The sequence below is a fragment of the Paralichthys olivaceus genome, chromosome 21, assembly GCF_024713975.1.
Source record: "Paralichthys olivaceus isolate ysfri-2021 chromosome 21, ASM2471397v2, whole genome shotgun sequence".
In the NCBI taxonomy this organism is placed as follows: domain Eukaryota; kingdom Metazoa; phylum Chordata; class Actinopteri; order Pleuronectiformes; family Paralichthyidae; genus Paralichthys; species Paralichthys olivaceus.
Genome location: NC_091113.1, coordinates 765,079 through 785,269, shown reverse-complemented (window position 1 = coordinate 785,269; position 20,191 = coordinate 765,079). Strand labels below are relative to the sequence as shown.

The 20,191-nt window shown below is 46.2% G+C and overlaps 1 protein-coding gene across 2 annotated transcripts in view; it reads left to right on the top strand.

Annotated features, from left to right (window-relative positions):
• The first annotated feature begins 507 nt into the window (after positions 1 to 507).
• grid1b (glutamate receptor, ionotropic, delta 1b) overlaps positions 508 to 20,191 on the top strand; it is a 246,133-nt gene continuing 226,449 nt past the window's right edge. Inside the window, exons 1-2 of one of the 2 annotated variants that reach the window (XM_069517723.1) lie at positions 508 to 1,725; positions 11,729 to 11,884. In XM_069517723.1, the coding sequence (XP_069373824.1) occupies positions 1,644 to 1,725; positions 11,729 to 11,884 (238 nt within the window). In that variant the 5' untranslated portion in view covers positions 508 to 1,643. The remainder of the gene's footprint in view (positions 1,726 to 11,728; positions 11,885 to 20,191) is intronic. The other variant, XM_069517724.1, reaches the window with a different exon arrangement.

Sequence of the window (20,191 nt, the reverse complement as noted above, 5' to 3'; positions counted from 1 at the left end):
CAATTAAAAGACATTTCTGAGTCAAATTCATTCGCAAGAAATATCCTTTAATTGTAAGGTCAAGTGTAGTAATCTTCAGTTTCCTGTTTCTCTCCTCCGGTTCATGCGGCAACACCTGGAATGACATCACAGAAAAGGTCAATGACGTCACATGCGCATACCCTGAGACTGTGCGTGAACCTCCTCGGTCTCCAGGCCTCAGGATGCGGGAGGCAAACGCATGCGAGGTTTTGAAACCTCCGCAGAGCGTCGAACCTGCGGTGGATCAGGTTCTAATAAAACCTGGTCACTCGAGCAGGTACTTGTTGAAACTCAGCTTCATCCCCTGAACGCATCACCCCCCCCCCCCCCCCCCCCCAGCTGAGGAGACCATCTCCCCATTAACTCCCCATCTACCCCGAACTCCCCATTTATCACGAGCCTCCTCACTGTGTGATCTCTGTTCTTATTCTTGACGCCCGCTCCTTCTCCGTGTCTGGAAAATCCTCCCATGCAGCCGTGGGAAGATTTTACGCACGGAGCGACGCCTGGTACCTGAGGAGCTGAACATGTTGCACATGTGGAGGTTTGTGTTGTTCATCCCGCGCTGAGACACGTCAGCGTCAGTGGAACCCTCGGACACCGGACACCTCCTGTCCGTGCGCCGCGCGTCATCCACAACCTCTCCAAGCTGCCAGGAGGAAACACGATGTCACAGACAATCATTGAGGGTTCTGCTACACCAGCACCAGAACCAGCAGGTTTCCTGTGACAGAACTCATACAGCTTTATTTATACGACAGGAGAGAGAAACCAACGCTGCCTGGAGTTTACGCGCGGACATCGAAGGCACGAGCAGAGAAGTGCGATGTATCCGCAGAAAATCCATCGCGGCGCTGCAGCGCTGCCTCAGATCGACGCCGACTGAACCAACTTCATCGCGTGAAACGTGAACTCGAGCTGCTGCAAGTTCATCAGCGGCACCGACGTCTCCGCTGATCCGCCAGACCGAGAGTGTGTGTGTCCGTCAGGGGCGAGACCGCCTCTGTGCCTCGCTCCCTCTCACCCCGTCTCCTCCTCCGCGGTGCGCACCGGCTCCCATCCATCCCTCCATCTCTCTCCATCTCCATCCCTCGCCTCTCTTTTTCTCCGGTCGGGCTCCCAGCGCCGTAGATAGAGGCTCTGCAGTCACGTGGGTCGGGGAGAGGAGAGAGAGAGAGAGAGAGAGAGAGAGAGAGAGAGAGAGAGAGAGCGTTCCTCCTCCTCCTCCTCCGCAGTTTGCAGTGTGTTATGTCTCAGACTCGGAGGTAGAGAGTCAGAGCTGCTCGTCCGGCGGATCTCAACCTCTCAAACAAACCCCCGGTGTCTTCTCTCATCCCTCGCCGCTCCCCTCCTCACTTCCCCGGGTTGGTTTCTCTCCGGAGCCCTGGGAGCTTGTCTTTCTCTCTTTTTCCACCCTTCCTCTTCCTCGCGACTCCGGCCAACAGTTTGGTCTTTTGGATTTGGGTTTTTTCTCGTTATTGTCGGTGGTGATTTCACTCCGCTGCTGCTGCTGCTCCCGCTTTTACGCACCGACGCGTTATTTTGGATTTGCTCGTCACTGGAGAGAACGCAGAATTCAGCGAGGTGGATCCGTGGATGCGCCTTTTGGGCTCGAGCCGGAGATGGAAATGCTGATATTGTTATTTCATTCCCTGTGGATATTGCAATGCAACCCAGTGAGCGCAGACTCCATCATTCACATTGGTAAGACCCAGCCTGAGCTCTCCTCTTTGGTTTTGTTGTGCACGGCTCTTTTTTTTTTACTGATGGTGCGTGAAACATGCACATCACTGTGTTCAAGTTATGGATGATGTGAATTTTAGAGTTTCCCAGCATGCACTGACTGTTCAACACCCTCTGTGGCAGAAAAACGACCCGACTTCACACCTGATTATCATTCCGATCCGTGCCAGGCTCATGTGCGGGGAGGAAGGAGGCTGTTGCATCCAGGCTCAGACGCACGCAGTGCAGCCTGGTGGAAGTACCCGCAAAGTGTTGCGCTGCGCCATCCCCACATCCATCCTTCCATCCATCATCCATCCTTCCATCCATCATCCATCCTTCATCCATCCTTCATCCATCCATCCCTGCTTCAGAGAGAGCTCATGTCGGTGTATATTCACATTCTCTGGCAGGAGACACTGGCCCGATGTGGGTGTTTGGAGGGTTTTGTTTTATCCACCCCTCCCTCTCTCCCTCTCCCCCTCCCTCCCTCCCTCCCCCCTCCTCCTCTCTCTCATCCCTCTCTCCCTCGCCTCCCCTCATCTACAAGCCTGAACTTTGAATTGGACGTGAGTGAAATGTAAATCAACTCTGCCAGGGGAAGAGATGACAGAGGGGACAAACGCCGACTGTTCAGGCGCTGAAACAAACATCGAGACCAAAGATCCAGCTGGAGAGAGGAAGGCAGCAGCTCTCCCTCTCTCTCTCTGTCTCTCTCTCTGTCTCTGTCCCTCTCTCTGTCTCTCTCTCTCTCTCTCTGTGTCTCTGTCCCTGTCCCTCTCTCTCTCTCTCTCTCTCTCTCTCTCTCTCTCTGTGTCTCTGTCCCTCTGTCCCTCTCTCTCTGTCCCTCTCTGTCTCTCTCTCTTTGTCTCTCTCTCTGCTCTTTATTTTTCATTTGATTTCCTGTGATATCTGTCAAGTCACTTTCCTGTCAGTAGAAATGTGTAGTTGAGGAAGGACACAGTGGAGTCAGGAGCGATCGTAGAGGGTTCTGTGTGTCGAGCAGATTCAAGTGACCGATCAAACGCTCGCAGACGCACTTTACGCACAAAATGTCTCCGTTTGCACTATTTCCACTCAGAGTCTGACTGGATGCGGTGATTTGGTGTTTTGGAAGAGAAGACGTTAAAATAACAGGAATAATAATAATCTAAGGGCTTGACATGTTCTCTGCTGCAGCTCAGTCCATCAAACAGTGGCAGCACTGCGGTGGCCTGTGGTTCAGAGAGGAGACAAGGGAGGAGAGGAGGGAGGAGAAGAGAGAAGGGGGAGGGGAGAAGAGGAGAGGAAACAAGGGAGAAGGAGAGGAAACGACAAAAGGAAAGTGTACAGGGTGTGTGAGGAAACAGGAAGTGAGGAAGAGTCAGAGCTAAAAACAAATCTACTTCCTTTAAATAATTTTTCCAAAGACTGAGACAGATTCCTTCTCAAAACCCTGAATCTGTATTTGAACAAGACGTCAGGTGGAAATGAAACAACTCAACCACGAGTTCAACACTTGACAAAGTGACCGTGTTCCACGAGACGAGTCACAAAGAAAGTGCTGAATATTCATGTGAGCAGTTAATCTGGAGGAGTGGGAGAATGTTTCCTCTCGCTCTTTCATACACTGCTGTCTAATTATAGAATTATCTTTCTGACATTCACTGGAAATAAATCCTGCCGCGCACCGAGGGACGACTCCGCTCTGACACTCCGACCACTTCACAAGACATTTCCGCCGAGTCTTATCGAGGATGGACGGAGGGATGAATGGACGCACAGATCAACAGATAGTTTTCTGTCCCTCGGGAGAAAATGTGCGTCTCAGACCAGTGAACAGTTTTCAGGATGATGGAGAAACCAGAACACTAAATACAACAGATAACAGAGGGGCTGATGCCAAATAGTGAGACGCTGCAGCCAAGCTGGTGCGACTGACGCAGCTACTGGAGCGATTTATGGACTAACAACACAAATAGAGAAGATCCGTCTTCAAAATTCATCTCATCACGTTCGACAGAAAACCTACAGAACACGATGCACCTGCTGGAGAAGAGTCAAACAGAAGCAGCTTCAGCACAACACTTTCATGAGAGGTTGGAGAAGTTGTTCTCATCTGAAGCACAAACATGAAACCGGTTCTATAACCTGATCTGACCTGCGACACCGGGTTCTCGTTGCATGTGTCCACACTTGCGGTTCTTCTCTCGTATCGTGAGACTGTCTCCTGTGACGCTGCAGCAGGAAATCACAGCCGCAGGATTCTGGAGTCTTTGCAGATTCCAACAGGATTTTAAGCGTCTGGATGTTTGAGTCTTCTTCAGGCTGGACTCCCTGCCCTTCCATTAAAAGCAGATTATTTCCTATTTGTTTATTAACACGTTTCCTCACTGGTCCCTGCACAACCATCTGCACTGCTGTAAATATCCAATTGTCTGTGGTTTTACACTCTTAACTTTTCTGGAGTTCCCTGTGGAACAGTGGTTGAGTGGAGAACTTCAAGCTTTAAGATCCACGATGGATTCATTAGCTCCTCTCGGGACGTTGTGTTTTCATCATTGTTTGTCTGATGGTCGGCAGGATGATGCACAAACGACTCAACAGATTTCTGCCAAACTGGAAGGAGGCAGGTGGTGGTTTCATGAGGAGACTGTTGGGCTTTTATGGATTTATGAACAAAGTTTTATTTGAGATTACGGCCTGATGAGCCAATAAATCCTTTTTCTTCTCAGATTGTTTCACTGTCAACATGAGCTCCAGCACTTTGTCTTTTGTTTTCATGATTTCGTTTTGCACCTGCGTACTTTTGGGCGGTTTGGTGGAAAATCTTCTCGTCAGACTCTGAAGGCAGTTGCCTGCAAAACCCTGCGACCACAAAAATACTGCGTCTTTCAGGTTCTTTCTTTGGGTAAAAGCAGGATCAGAGTGACCCTCACCACCGTCCTCATGAAATTACCACTGAGCTCTTTTCAATTTCAGTTTAACAAAGAAATTCTTTAAGGATAATTTATCAGCGTCATGACAACATACTGGATACCTGCACTCTCTGAATTAAAGTTATACAAAAGGAGTGGATGCATCACTGTGCAGTGAAATAAGATTCCGATGGAACCCCCCCCCCCCCCCCCCCCCCGGTTGGCGAGCTGCGTTGTTTCCCTGAACCGACTGACAGTCTGACTCTGACTGACAGCGCGACGCAACACCCAGATCAGATGTGACAGTGTTCCAGCCTCAGCCCAGAATCCCCTGCCTGAGCATCTGCCTCGTGGCGTCCTTATCGTCTGTGACAGATCCCGGTTGGTTTGTCCCTTCGTGTCTTTTGTTCCTCATGATCAGTGGCAGGCGGTGGGTGTTGCAAGGTGGCGGAGGCTTGGATCTGTAAAAGAGCTGATACACATGAGCACGTGGAGCTCGGACCTCCAGTTCACCTTCTCGCTCCTCTGACCCACTTACTGTGCTCGTGTGCATCAGTGGGGAAACCTCCTGCTGAGCCGATGCTCCACGTTTAGTCACAACAGCAGCTGCTTCCACTAATTAGTCCCGCCCCCCTTCTTTGGTTGAAGGCGTGTGAATGAGTGAACATCGGGCGCGGCTGTGTTTGGTTGTGAGAGCGGAAACGAGAAGCGTCAGTTTGTGTGAAGGTCGGAGCCGAGAGACACGGCTCCAATCCGTCCTGGCCTTTAATGGAACAGCAGAAATCAAGCTGTCAGTGACGTCCACTCCTGATATGAAGGGTTGGATTTAACATCTGACTTTCCCAGAGAAGAGGAAGACAATTATCAAGACAAACGGGTTGTCAAACAAACGAATCAGATCGAGAAGAAAAGATGTTGAACTGTTTGAATTGACACCTCTCACCTCTCAACGGCTTGTGAGAGACACAGAAAACCTAAATTAATAAAATGAGGAACAGGACGAGTGGGTGTTTATAAATCAAAGAAGTAAAACTCAGATATCTTCCTGAAAACCAACTGAACAGCAGTTTTTCTAGACTTGTATTCTATTTGATCTCTCCAGCTCAACCTCATCCCTGTTCAGAGCACAGTTTGTTCTACGTTAAAGCTACACCTCAGTTTGCTCGGCCACCAGGGGGCGCACAAACACCCCGGCTCAACTGAATTTCCCTTCATGAGGACGTTAACACGTTAGCAGCTCATTTGTTTTGTACTAAGTGGGGAGACGTTTGTGTCCACGTGATAAATGTGCGGAGGGTCCAGTAATGACTCGTCTTTCAGCTGCTCCACCGTTTGTCTTCTGCTTGTGATTCATCAGAGCTTTTCTTTGCTGCTCGACTTCAGTGTTGATGTCACAAATATATATGACGCAGCGTCGACGAGCGTCTCACAGACACACGTTTATCACAGGACGATTTAGCGGCTGTGAAAGTCTTTTTAATGTTTCAGAGGCAATTACATCCTGAGATATAAAAAACATCCTGATGCACCGACTGTCACATTTAAGTGTCGGGTCCTGGTGGCTAATAAAAGATATTATCATCCTTCAGAAGCTCATATCAGTCTCTGGTCATAGCTGTGGATTGTGTTCCAGGTCTACTGGTCCTCTAAACGTCCCTCAGGCCCAGCGGATAACAAGTCACTTTTCATAAGGAGCCTGAGGAGGAGAGATTACCCCCGTCCCATGAGCCAGGCAGCTGACGAGGGATGATTTACGGCACCGGTGTAGGGCCGAGCGGAATGAGAGCCTTGCTTATCCGTGGCCGAGGTTTGGAAAGGCGAGCTCGACCTGCAGGAATCCAATCTGTTGAGGCTGGCAAAGCAAATGAACAGCTGTGGCCTTTCTCGCCCGGCCACCAAATAAGATAAACTAACGCAGTTAGGAAACAACGCAAAAGGCTTCCAGCACTGTCTCAGCAAAGACTCAGCAAGAGCATTTACCTGCAGCACCTGCACACACACAGACACACACACACAGACACACACACATACAGTGGATTGAATAAACGGGGCACGCAGCAGTGTTTGACCCTGTGGGGACATTGAAATACTCAGTGAAGAAGCCTCAGTGTTCTGTTGAATCCACCGACACTCAGGTAGAGAGGAGACAAGACGCTGATGTTTTATATCGAAGGTGCTGAAGTGATGTTTGTTTATTTGACGTCACGAAACAGTAAAAGTTGTTTTTTCAGACTGGAACTAAGTCTCGTTCTGGATTTAGAACGTTTGTCATCGTTTTCCCTTCAGCTGCTCGTTTGGTTCAGATTAGACTTGAGGTACAAACATTCTTTAACTTGTTCGTGAACCAGTCGCTGTCTCTTCCCTCCAAAGGAAGCAAATGGCCTCGACACGATCGTTACCATGAGAGAAACAGCGAGAGAGTGTCGGGCTGAGCGTGACTGAATGAAAATGATTGGAGGCTCCTAGCTACACAGCTGTGAACGAGCCAATCAGTGTATTCAAATGTCCGCAAACATCTGGAGCAAAGCAGAAATAACAATGTGTGTCATATGTGCACAGTTTGTCTGACGGGGGCAGGGAAAGGTGTGAGGTTGAAAATCTAATCAGAGGCTTCACAATTATCAGATGAGCTCCGGTGTCTTGGTGGTCGTTATAATCTCTGTACATCGATTCCAGACACAGACTCGATTAAATCTAGAAGTTATCCTCAAAATAAAAAGGTTAGAGGGCAAAACATTGATGAGAAACATCGAAGGAACTAAATTACAATCAATCAGTATGATTTTCATCCTTGTCATTGTACAACCATCAGCATCTATTAGGCCAAATTAAAGTTAAAGTGAGTATTACAGAGAATGTAGTTTTAAAACCCACAACGAGACTTTATGAAAGTGAGAGCAGGATAATTCCGAGTCTGTTTTCAGTTTCAGTCATTAGTATTCTCCCCAGGGAGGAAGTTCATATCCTCATCTCTCACTGGAGCGACTCCTTTTAGCTGAAATGTAAAAGTCAAAGAATAAATTGTCGTTCCTGTGAGCGATTCTCCTCCAGAGCTCGACTACGATACCTCAGCTTTGATTCTCCTCTGGTTTCAGTGACCAGTGATTTAGCTGGAAAGATAAATGACACCTCTTCTATTACCACTGATTAAGTCCTTAATAGGAATGGATTCAGTGTGAGATGAAAGGAAGTGTGTGTGTGTGTGTGTGTGTGTGTGTGTGTGTGTTAAAGATGGAGGACAGTGTCTTCAGTGGATCTTCTCAGCAGCAGAGTTAACGAGTTAACGAGTTCGTTAAACATGTGAAGTGTTTAATCACGTTCAGGTTCTCGTCTCTGTCCGTGGTGCTGAAAGACAATCAACAGAAGAACAACAGATGTTCTAACTCTACTGTCACACAGACCTGTTTCCTCTCAGACCAGTGGAACGGAAATGTTTCATTTACTAAACATTTCTCTTTGCGTCCTTTGACTTCAATTACAACACAAATCTTTAAAGGCTGTTTTCTCTAAATGAGTTTTTCTGCAGCTCTGAGCCTCGTCAGGGTCCAGTCTCAGTCTGTGTTCTGAAGGAAGTTGTTCATCATTCAGAGCCGGACTCATGGAACTGTTGTTGGTATTTTCTCATTAACGGAGTGATCAGACGTGATTTCCAGAATCTAAGCTCACAGCTTTGAAATCGACATGAACAGATTCTTTGCAGAATAAACGTACAGGTCACTTTATCTGACGTCAGGTTTCATCATTTTTATTTTTACACTCGGAGGAACAGAGGGACAGTCTGCCCAAAATAAAATCTAAAAAATCTGCCATCCAGGAAGGATTATTACTTATTTTTGAAGATGGGGATATTTTCATATTTTCATCTGGCAGCAGGTGCTCATAATAAAATCGGTGCATATTACCACCTGAGCCACAGCCTCCATAAAGCTTTGTGAGATTAATAGGTCCGGTAAGAAGCCCGAGTTTATGGTCGCAGATCACAGAGGCGACTAAATCCACAAGTACAGCGGCCGCCTTCTCTGGATTCTCCCAGGCGGCCATATTGGAACACAAAGCTCCAGACTGCTGATTGAGTTTGTGACAGAGAGGAAACCTGACAGACCAGCTACGATATATAGTTTATATATATATAGTTTATATATATATATATAAATATATATATATATATATATAGTTTTTGCATTATTGATGAAAGAAAGTTTGTAATTGGCGTCTGGCTGGTGTGAAGTTTCCTGTATGTTGCACAGGAACGACTGTGAACACGAACATCACACATTGGTTTTTCCAGCTTGAACAGGAATTCTCTGTTTCTATGGCGCTCGACTCTCATTCAGCTCAAATATCATCTGTGACCTGAAGGATTGAAGTTTTTAATAAAGTGTGATTTTTATTCTTAAATGTCAAACAATGCATCTTGGCTCTACTTTGTGGACACACGACTTTCTGTGTTTGTTAAATCACATGAACTATACAGAGACGACAGTATTTAAAGAAGTGGATGTTTTAATTTAATAAAGTATTGACTGATCTGAGTTGTACAAATATCAAAATACATTTCTTTATTCTTTGAAACGTATTCATGCATATTTAAGGATTGAATTCTTCAATTTAAATTAATATTGAATCAAACTAATCCCACAGCTTTGAAACATAAAAATGATCCTCTGATACACAAAAGATTCAAGATTCAATGGAGCTAAATGAGGAATGAATATAAATAATAAAGTTACTGCAGCGGTTTGTTTTTCAAGCAGGTACAAATCAACATCTTGATGGCAAAAAGGAAAAACAACATTTTCCAACATGATTATGTAGATTTGACTGCAGATGCAGACATTTGTTACCGTGGTAATTGTGGACCTGTGAGAGGAGGCCACTCCCTCTTCACGTCTCCGGTGTTTGGCAGACTGACAGATGTCAAACATTGTTTAATGATGTTGCTGCCGTCTCGTCTCCATCGGGGCAGAGAAGGTAGTTTTCAACTGTCTCTTACACAGTGCAGGTGAATATATTCAGGTTGTGCAGTTCACAGTTCTGGAAATAAATCACACAAACACATTATCTCTTTCCACAAACAGTGTCCCTGTCACCACGGAGCCTGTCGTCATATCTTTCATCCACTGGAACTATTTCTCATGTGTCTGAGCTGCAGCTAAATCTCCTTCAGTTCCGCGGTGAAGTGGTGCAGGGGTGAATCTCAGGGGCAGAGATTTGAAACCAAAGCTATCTGCATGAAGACGTGCTGCTTGACAGACACCAGAAAACCTTGGGCTTCTGTAACTCGGCTGAGCTGAAGCTTTAATTTCCTGACTCCTCTCCAGACAGGCAGCGGGAGAGAGATTCTGAGGAGTGAAGAATTCACGGCGGTTAGATTGTGAGCTCTCAGACTCACCCGTGGGTCCAGAGTCTGCCTCCTCGCCCTCTGCACTCATTATTATTTCAACTTGTTGCAGTCGGAGGCTCCCACAGTCTGCAGCCGCAGGCAGACACCTCACTTCACCTCCCCGACAGGTGCAGCAGATTCATTCTCAACTGAAAACACCGAAGTGACGACCGGATCCACCGCCAGGATCCTGGTGCTGAGTCGACTTCATCTGGAGACTGAACTGGCTCAAGCAGGCGGGCAAATTAAAGTCTGACTCGCAGTTTTTTTAATTGAAAAATCGTCTGAGCAGAATTTGGAACGTTTCATTCATCAAACCACTCGTTTGTCTGCCCCCCCCACCCCCTGGTTTCTGCTTTGCTTTGCTCTGTGTCCAGTCTGTGGATTCATTCAAAGGGACTCGGTTCATCGTCCTGATTTATCTCGGATGTTTTCAGAGTCATGCGGAAATAATTTCTAGAAATTGAGTCAGTGGGGTTTTGACCGCTGTGTCTCACATGTTGTTCAAAGACTAAGACGAGTTTGTCCTGGAGCCTCGTTGTCTCATATTAGATCCAACAGGTTTCGCTCTGTCACTGAGCTCCTGCATCAACCTGAATGAAACATGAGTCCAAACGTGTGCGGAGTCTCTCTCCAACACTTGGAATTCTAACGAATGTGTGACACCAAGTGGAAAAGCAGCATCGAGTAGCAGAATAAACACTTTAATGAATAAAGTGTTTACTGAGTCACCGCGGCGCCTGGTTGAGATAAAATGTTCTGGAAGTCGCCCGCGGCTTTTGTGCGATGAAACAGCGTAATTTCAAATGGTCTAATTTTATCCCGGTGCTCTGTACAGTTACATGTTGAACTGACTCCGCACTGATGAAAGGTGATGATGATGATGTTGCCATGGTGATGTCGGTTGTGATTACTGGTCCTTTCAGGGTTCACGTGGCGGAGCGTGGCAGTGAGGCTGACAGGACCTCCCAGGATCCATCTGTTGAACACAATCTTCCAGTCGCTTGTTTTGCTCAGCGTCAGTCTAAGGGAACTGTTGCCATAGCAGCTGATTGTTAATTTCTCCACCTCTGCTCCTCTTAATCAGCAGCTCGACTGAAACAGAGACAAAGTCAACGTGTGCTTTCGCTCGGTGCGACTGAGCCTCTGGGGGAAGATTCTGCTTTTGAAACATAATTCTGCTTCATTGATTCCGCTCAGGAGGATAATGGAGGATTTTTTCAGTCTTTGCTCCTTGTTTGATTTATTTAGTGGGAGCCAACGTGGGACGTGTAATTTTTACAGTTAATCTGGTTCGTCTGTGTAGAAACAGAGCGGAGAGAGAAGAAGAGTTGAGCTGCACTTTTCTCACAGTTTGCATCTTTTACTGTAACGATGGACATTTAGTTCCCTCTTGGTTTTAATTCAGCCTGATTCTGTCTCACAAAGTCTCTTTTTACATCTTATTTATTTTGTGTCTTTTAATCTCATCGTCTTCTTGCACAGTTTCTACTTTCTCTCTCTGCGGACTTCTGCAAACACTGTGGCTCAGCTCCTGCTGTTTTAAAAAATGCTACGTCAATAAATCTGACCTGACTTTGAAATGAAGTGTTAAGGTTGATGCAGCCTCAGTAAACGTCTCTGCTGCTGTAATGGAAAAGATTGTTGGAATTGCCTCGTCCCTCTAACACCCGGTGTCCTCTCTGTCTCCCTCCGACCTGCCCAGGTGCCATATTCGAGGAGAACGCAGTGCGGGACGACGAGGTGTTCCAGCTCGCCGTGTCGGACCTCAGTCTGAGCGACGACGTCCTGCAGAGCGAGAAGATCACACACTCCATAAAGCTCATCGAGCCCAACAACCCTTTCCAGGCGGTGCAGGAAGGTAAGGCCGCTGTGTGACGCGTGTTTACAGTGTGTGACGCTGTGTGTGTGTGTGTGTGTGTGTGTGTGTGAGACGCTCTTGGTTTTGACTGCAGTGCTTTTTGCAGATTGGTCTGTGTTGTTGCTGCAGTGTGTGTGTGTGTGTGTGTGTGTGTGTGTGTGTGTTTGCGGCCTGCTTTGTTAATCTTTAGATTGTGCTGGCTCGGTCTCTTGGTGAAGTCTCCTCTCAGCTAACGACCCAGGTATCAACCTCCTAAGCGCTCGTGGCGGCTGCCTGCTCGGTTCCTGCTCTCAGAGGAAGCTGCTGGTGTTTGATGCTGCACCACAGAGCCTCTCCTCCACCTCCCCTCTCCTCTGAGACTGGTTCTCTCTATCACCCACTCTCTCTCTGTCTCTCTCTCCCTCGCTGGGTCTGGTTTCTCCTGCACAGACAAATGCTTTGAATCCTGTAATTTTCCATGTAACTGGCAACAACCTCTTCACTTGAGAGAAGCTAATCTGATTCTTACCGTCAGACTGATGAAGATGAGGATGATGATGATGATGATGAGAGCGGTTGTTCTCGCTGGAAATAATCACGGTGATTATGTTGATGATGTTTGTGAGGGAACCTGAGCTCAAGTTTTCCTGCCAGTCGCAGACAAAGATGTGAACGTCAACACAGCTTACGATGACATCGTTATGAGGGGGGGAGGGGATCACCCACGATACGATACCTGATCCACGATAACGATCAAATCACAAAACAGAGATTCTGATATTTGATGAAATCTGTTTCCCTGAAGAAAAATGATGACGACGACTTTTAAATTAGAAAAAGTTTGGAAAGTTGTGTTTAAACAATATTGTGGTTGATGAAGCAAATCAATTGTTACACAGGTTTCTCTGGGAAACACACACACACACACACACACACACACTCACACACTCACACACACACACACACACACACACACACACACAGAGGTCATTAATGTTAATGGAGGTATTTGTGTTTCTTGTATTTTAATAACGATGACATGCAGCATGTGTGTGTTCTCATCAGTCTTGCTCTTGATAAGGTCATGGACTTTGGCCTCACATGGGCACGCACACACACACACACACACACACACACACACACACACACACACACACACACACACACTGCTGCTCTGGTCTCATTTCCTGTAGCTGCTCTATGTTCTGACGCTGATTAAGACAAAATACTCTTAATGTGAAGAGCTCCTCCCACACTTCCTGTGTGAGGTATCGAACTGAAGCTGAAATCTGAGTTCACAGTTGTTTGTGCGTCGGCACAGTTTGCGTCTCCTCCTGAGACGATGTGAACCATGAGATCCACACGTCCTCTTCATGTCCATTCATGTTGCTGGTAAAGACGCTTCAGTCAAATTGATCACATTTGCTAAGTGATCAAACACCGGAGCTCCTCCCCCCTGAGGGTCCATGTTTTTATTCCAGGAGTGACTGAAGGTCACACGGAGTCGACAGACCGTCTCTTGTTTCCTTTAGTTTTTAAATAAGGAGACAAACTGGGTGAAGACGAGCGAGCGGACAGACGAGAGAAGAGAGAGAAGTGGGGGTGAGAGTGAGTAATGCCGGGGGGTGAGTCAGAAAGATAGAGCGAGAGGAGGAGAGAGAGAGAGAGAGCTAAAGGGTGATAGAGGAGGAGAGAGAGAGAGTGAGGGGTTAGAAAGAAAAATGAGGTGAGAGTGAGAGTGAAAAACAAGGGGGGGGGGGGGGGGTGACTGATCAATACGACTTGGTGCAAGGTTGGTTAGGTGTGTGTGTGTGTGTGTGTGTGTGTGAGTGTGTGTGTGTGTGTGTGAGTGTGTGTGTCAATTACTACCCAGCTGGTTTCTTGCTCACCCTGACCTTTTCTCTGAGCTCCCATGATCCTCAGCCCTCAGGGACTCCGCTGACAGCCCAGGCAGTGGTGGGATTCACACTGTGTGTGTTTGGAGCAGTAGCTTGTGTGTGTGTGTGTGTGTGTGTGTGTGTGTGTGTGTGTGTGTTCATCAAACTGAGGTTTCTTCAGGTTTTCTTCTTCATGTAGCTGCTGAGTCTCTGAGTCTCTTTCTAATATTGTGAAAATCGTATAATTTGAAAAGAATCGTCTCAGTCTGTGCTCCTGAAACAGTGAACATGAATGGATGAACTCATGTGCAGGACACGTGGTGAAGGTCACACTGTGACACTGATGGACAACGTCCACTCTGTAGGAGGTGAAGACATTAACCTCCATCTCTGACGTCCCATTAGTTTTCATCCACAAGTCGTTAATGTAGATTCTGTATCAAACCAACAGGAAATGTTCCCTCACAAAATGAAATCTACACAAACTCACTTAGTTTTTTTTCAGCTCCGACAACCTGCAGCAAAACTTTTATTCAAACTCAAACAACGGTGCGTTAACATCCTGTTGCGGAAACAGCAGCTGAGCGTGTTGAGCTGAACGTGCAGTGAAAAGCTCGGAGTACTTTCTGAAGCCGCTGTAGCTCGGCTGCTTTACAAAGAGCTCATCTCAACAACACGTAGAACTGTGACCGCTCTGTCCCTTTGTGCTGATGGAGGCTGTATATTCAGATAGTCGCTCGTCGCCCACACGCGCAGATATGCAACACTTTAATGCCATCGACAAACCCTCCGTCCAAGGCTCCAACGGAAAATCTCGCTGCAACCATCTGTCAGACCAATCCGCTCGGATTACATGCCTCCAGTTTCCCACAAAGAGGCTGAGACACAGAGTTGTTTCTGCTGCAGCTCTAATCCGTTTAACACCAATCAGCTGAAGTTCCAGCGAAGACGCCGCCTCATCCCGTGTTTGTTTTCCTGTTGCTGGTGACGAAGTCGGGTTGAGCGGCCTCGACTCTCTGACCCGTCACTTTGTAATTCACTCTTAATGTGATGAACTTTTCAGCGCTGCTCACTAATGCTCTAATTGGCTTTTCAATTCAAACAGATGAGAGTAATTGTCTCAGGATGATCCGGCTCAGCTCACTGACTGTATCATTAGAGGAGAAAGGATTCCGACGAGGAAGTCAACGATGGAACTTCACGATTTGAATTTTCACTTTATTCTATTTCTATCAATAATCTTTTTGTTTATTATCACACCATCAAACTAAAGTGTGTGTGTGTGTGTGTGTGTGTGTGTGTGTTCTGCTTACCTTCCTGTATTTATTGGAGTGATGGATCCTGCTGTTGTTTTCCAGGAGACAAATCGGACTCATCTGTTCCATAACAGCAGGTTTACACCAACAGAAGAGTGTGTGTGTGTGTGTGTGTGTGTGAGATGTGAAGGTGAATAAATTATCAGTGACGCTGGGTGAAATGTACATTTACCATTTTTCCCTGGAATTAGAAAAGATCTCTGGACCTGTGTTCAGATTCATGAGCATCATTATTTTCAGTGATAATGAAAGTTTCCATGTTTCTGTTCCTCGTGTTGCGTAAAGTGTCCACGTCACCTCCGGAGGTGGTTCGTTCTTTAATATCCCACTTGAGTTAGAAATGTTTCAGCAGAGTGACTTTATCTGACTTTTCTGACGGATGCTTTGAGAAGTTGACCAAACACAAGAGAGGACAAGAAATAAACTGAGTGACCAGCACAAGACAAACGATTTCTGTTTTGAACACCGGAGCATGTGAACACAAACCACTGGACCTGATCAGTTTGTTGTCTCGTCACAATAAGACTCAGCACATCTGTGACGAGTCTGGTTTATGGTTTCATCTTATGTCTGAGAGTCGTGGATGTATAGCCTGTATCTATAAAATACTCAGATTATAATATTCAGTTCAAATTGTCCTCGAGCTTGAAACATATGAAGATTGATTTTCCTGGTTTTCGGTCTTTTCTGTGTTCTTACCCTCTGAGAGCTGAGCAGTGTTTCCATCAGCGCCCTGAAGGACGATGTAAACTGAATTGTCACGTCAGATGCTTCGGCAGCTGCTGGAACCTTCTGTGTTGATTGCGTCTCGTCTCTGAGAAATAAACTGAAACGCTGCTAATCTGAGCTGTGTGGAGCGAGTCTGTGATCTGTGTCCGTCCACACAATCCCTCCTCCAGACGACACACCACTTTGCTCTCTGATCTCAGCTTCTGTTCGATGTCACTGATCCAATCATTGGAGGAGCTGCTTTAATTCTCCAGGACCATGCTGGTGGTGATGGTGGGGTGGGTGGGGGGGGGGCTGATCAGATTAATCCTCCTGGCCCGGGGGTTGAACCAGCAACTTCCAGCCCTTATCGTCTAACCTGTAGGTCACTGCGGCTTAAGATCGAAGCAGCTGATAAAATGTGATGCAGAAAGTCCCAGTGGATTCTTTCTACTCCGTCCTTCCTTTTAATTCAGAGACATATTTTTATAGGGTTGTTGAGTAGAGGCCTGAAGAGTTCCATTCACACCAGCAGATGTGACTAAAGAGTGAAATTGTAGTGACGCATTATTTTTTAATCCGTCCTGTGAGTCCCCTGCAGGCTTCCGGTGTGGGTGAGTAAAAGAACGTGTTTCCAGTTCAACAGGAAACTGTTGGGAAAGAGAAGCTCGTCCTGTATTCAGGGGGAGTGGAGGACGAAAAGAGAGGGAGAGCAAGATGAGGGAGGATGAGAGATATCCACAAGGACACGGAGACGAAGCCTCGGGCCGAGCTGCGCGCACACACAGTTCCAGTTGACTGTGTTTATTGGTTGCGGTCGGTGATCTGAGTTTTGCTGACTGTGTCTGAGCGTCTCAGCCGCTGTCGGTGCCACTGGAACTTATTCATCGTGGTTTTAAATTGTGTGGAGAGCAGGTCTGCAGAGTGTGAGGGTGTTAGAGTTCAGACTGTGTCAGGGGAAGTGGAGAGAACAGAGTCAGTGGTGTGTGTGTGTGTGTGTGTGTGTGTGTGTGTGTGTGTGTGTGTGTGTGTGTGTGTGTGACCTGATTATTAGTATTTGAAGTCAACATTTGTCCTTCATTTATTACGTTCAGACTTTTATTGCACAGAAAAGAAAAGAAATCAAACAAATGGAGCTCGATCAACATTAAGGAGTTAAAGATCCTGAATAAAGAAACATAAACATACTAACATGTTTATATGTATTTTAATATTGATTCCTAAGATGTTATCAAACACTTTGTGACTCAGACTTTTAAACATTTTATTTTTATTATTATTAATTATTTATTATACATTATTTTGTTAAATCAATTTCCTCTGAAGATGAATTATCGAATCAAACGATGGCGTCAGATTTTCTTCACACCAAAACTTTCCATCTCTCTCCACCTGTGAGATATTTATACAAGAGCAGCTCCAATGCTAATGTTGGCATCGCTTCAAAAGTTTTAAGTGTTCTCTTCTTCGCGGGTGTTCACCTTAAATTCACGAGTCAATATTTCATGAACAGAGATGCACTTCTCATTGAAACCGTAATGGTTTCGTAAGCAAAGGTCTGAGAAGGGCCCATAACTCGGGTAATGGGCTCGAGTGATTCCAGCGATCGTTTGCTCAGAGAAGATGACACGTTTATGGAATGAAAGTCTTTAAAGTGAGCGGAGCCACTTCAGCTGTAAATCCCGTCGACAAAAACATAGAAAATTGCTTCATTAGAAATCTTTGCTCGTTATTCGCTCAGCAATTATTCACCATTAGCTGCTTTTTTTGAGTAGTGTATCGATGGCCTGTATAATAACCGCAAAACGATCTTCAATTCAAAGTGCCATCTGTTTTTCTGTGACGGAGGCTCCGTCTCCTTCAACGTGCTGGTTGGCATTAATCTGCAGGGAATCATCGGGGGGGGGGGGGGGGGGGGTACATCTGACGCAGCCTTCTCTTGACTTCCTGCAGGAGGAGCGAGCGAGTGAAAGGAAGACGAGGACGCTCGCTCTCCCCCGAGCTGCTCTGATGCTGTCACTTCACGTCTCCATTCCCCTGAACTTCTCTCCGTCTACCTCTTCTTCTTCTTCTGCTCGGTGGAACCCGTCGTTCTCCTTCTCTCTGCGTACTGTACCTCCTCCATTTCTCTCTGTCTCTCACATGACGGTTAATGCAGCGAACTCGTGCCCCACTTCCTCTGTTGACCCGTTATTTCTCAGTTGGAGTAGCAGGGACGCCGTGTGCAGGTCTGACCTTTAGTTACCTCGACCGTGGTCGTCCACTTGAACCAATGAAAGATCTCTGAGTGCAGGGCTCCGCGTCGCTCTGGTGAATATTCAAAATTAAAATGTTCTGTGTACAATAGTGTCGGTGACACGTTAAATTAATAACCGGGTCAATCTTTACATATCTGATCATAAACACGAGGATTCACATCATCGCTCATCTGCTGTGAACGGAGGGAAACAGAAATAATGGACCAACAGGCCGAGACGAAAACTATTTCTGCCAAATAAATGTTTATGTAAATCGTGAACAGTATCCACAACTTATTTTAAACCGATTTTTTCACGAGCTATTTTACATAAATAGAAAATAACTGCAAAAAGGACTTTATACCGGGTGATTTACCCGACAGGTGGAAAGCTTCAGCCATGGACAATAAAGGACAAACAGCTAATGTGCTTGTTATAATAAATCAATTAGCTGTTTAAAAAATAACAACATAACTAGAAGATTCCAGATTTTTTCTTGGATAGTTTTTATCTATAACCTGTAAAAACCTTCGATATGTGAAGATCTGTAAACTCACCGTTTGTTGAACTGATGATGAAATGAATATCCGGATCGTGTGGTTGTTATGGGGCTTTCAGTCGCTCTTTTCTCCCCGTCGCTGACGACAGGTTGGTCCAATACGTATCACTCCATAAATCCTCTCCTGTCAATACCAGCAGCCATAACGACCCGTCCTGAACTGCCCAGGTCACTCATACGTGAGAAATTGACATCAGGACAGCAGGATCTTATTTCCTCTTCATCACAGCTAACTGGAGACCGGCTGACAGCAGTGAGACGTTCTGAGGTGCCATAGATCAGCAGAGGGACATTTGAGGCCGAGGTCATAACTGTAGATCTTTCTTTTAAAGGAGGACATGCAGATGTTCATCTGCAGCACAACATCACGTCTTCTCTTCTGTCTCCAGTTGATTTATGTGGCCTGACTCTGTGGAAACCATCAGACCAGCCTCACACACACACACACACACACAGTGACTGAACACTTGATATAATTAAAAAGGTTCGATTTTGCCAAATTTCCACAGCGGAGACAATTAGGTTTATTGCTGCGATAGCCAGCGGCAGCTCGGAATGTTAACAACCCGGGATCAAAACCACAATTACCTTATTTGAAACGGCAGTCACCCAGCTGGCAAATCACATCTACAGGCGGCGGAAGGCTTGAGAGACCACAGCGGCCTCTGGAATCAGCCGTGCGCTGGCGTTAAAGTGGACGCTGCTGCCGGCAGAGCTGTGACGAACTGTAAAGGTGAAGCTGTTAAAAGATAACGAGCTGCGTAGGTTGTTCACGTATCGGCTGCGGAACATGATCCACTGAGATCGTGAACCCTCTCCAAGGATTAATGTGACAACAGCACAGTCTGGGTACGACCCTCTGATAAAGGCTGATGGTTAAATACACTCGTATTTTTATAGATAGACTGAGTTGACCTAAATAAAATACCTGTACCCGGTGGGATTGTCACTGAGCGGTTCAGGTGTGGAACGGGTCAGAACTCGGAGCGTTAACTTTTGTGTTTCTCTTGTCTTCTCGCAGCGTTTATCATAACTTGTGTCTCTAGACGTGCGTCATCTTCCTGGAATCTGAGGCTTGGTGACCCGGATGTAACCTTCAAATCCATGGTTCCATTCAGACCTGGATATTTTTTATTACCTGAAACGTTCCCACGATTCTACAGCTGACGTGATCACTTTATTCATGTGTTCATAGCGTGAACTCGTGTTTTAAGCACATGCAGTGACTAGTGAAGAAGAATAAACTGCAGAAAGTTTAGTTTTAACTTCACAGAGATTCGTTATCGTGTCGTCCTGAATAAATCTACCTGTTAATGAGGGAAAGTGATTGAACCCACATCCCGACTGTTCGTGCTGTGAACACGTCGTCTTGTTTATCTGCTCTCTGGACTCAAAGTAAAGTTGATTATCTGCCAGTGACCAGTCATGTGTCATAACTCAGTCCATGGAAGCAGCTTTAACTGAGCTCGGATTGATTTGTACCTGTGATGAAAACCGTTTCCAGCCCAGCAGCGTTTAACACGTTTTAAAGCCACACTGTTCTGGGAGCTGCTGGACCACACGCTGTCGTATTTTACATGCTGGTTGTTGTTGCTGTGCCAGGCTGCAGGATTAGATCTGCTCCAACCACA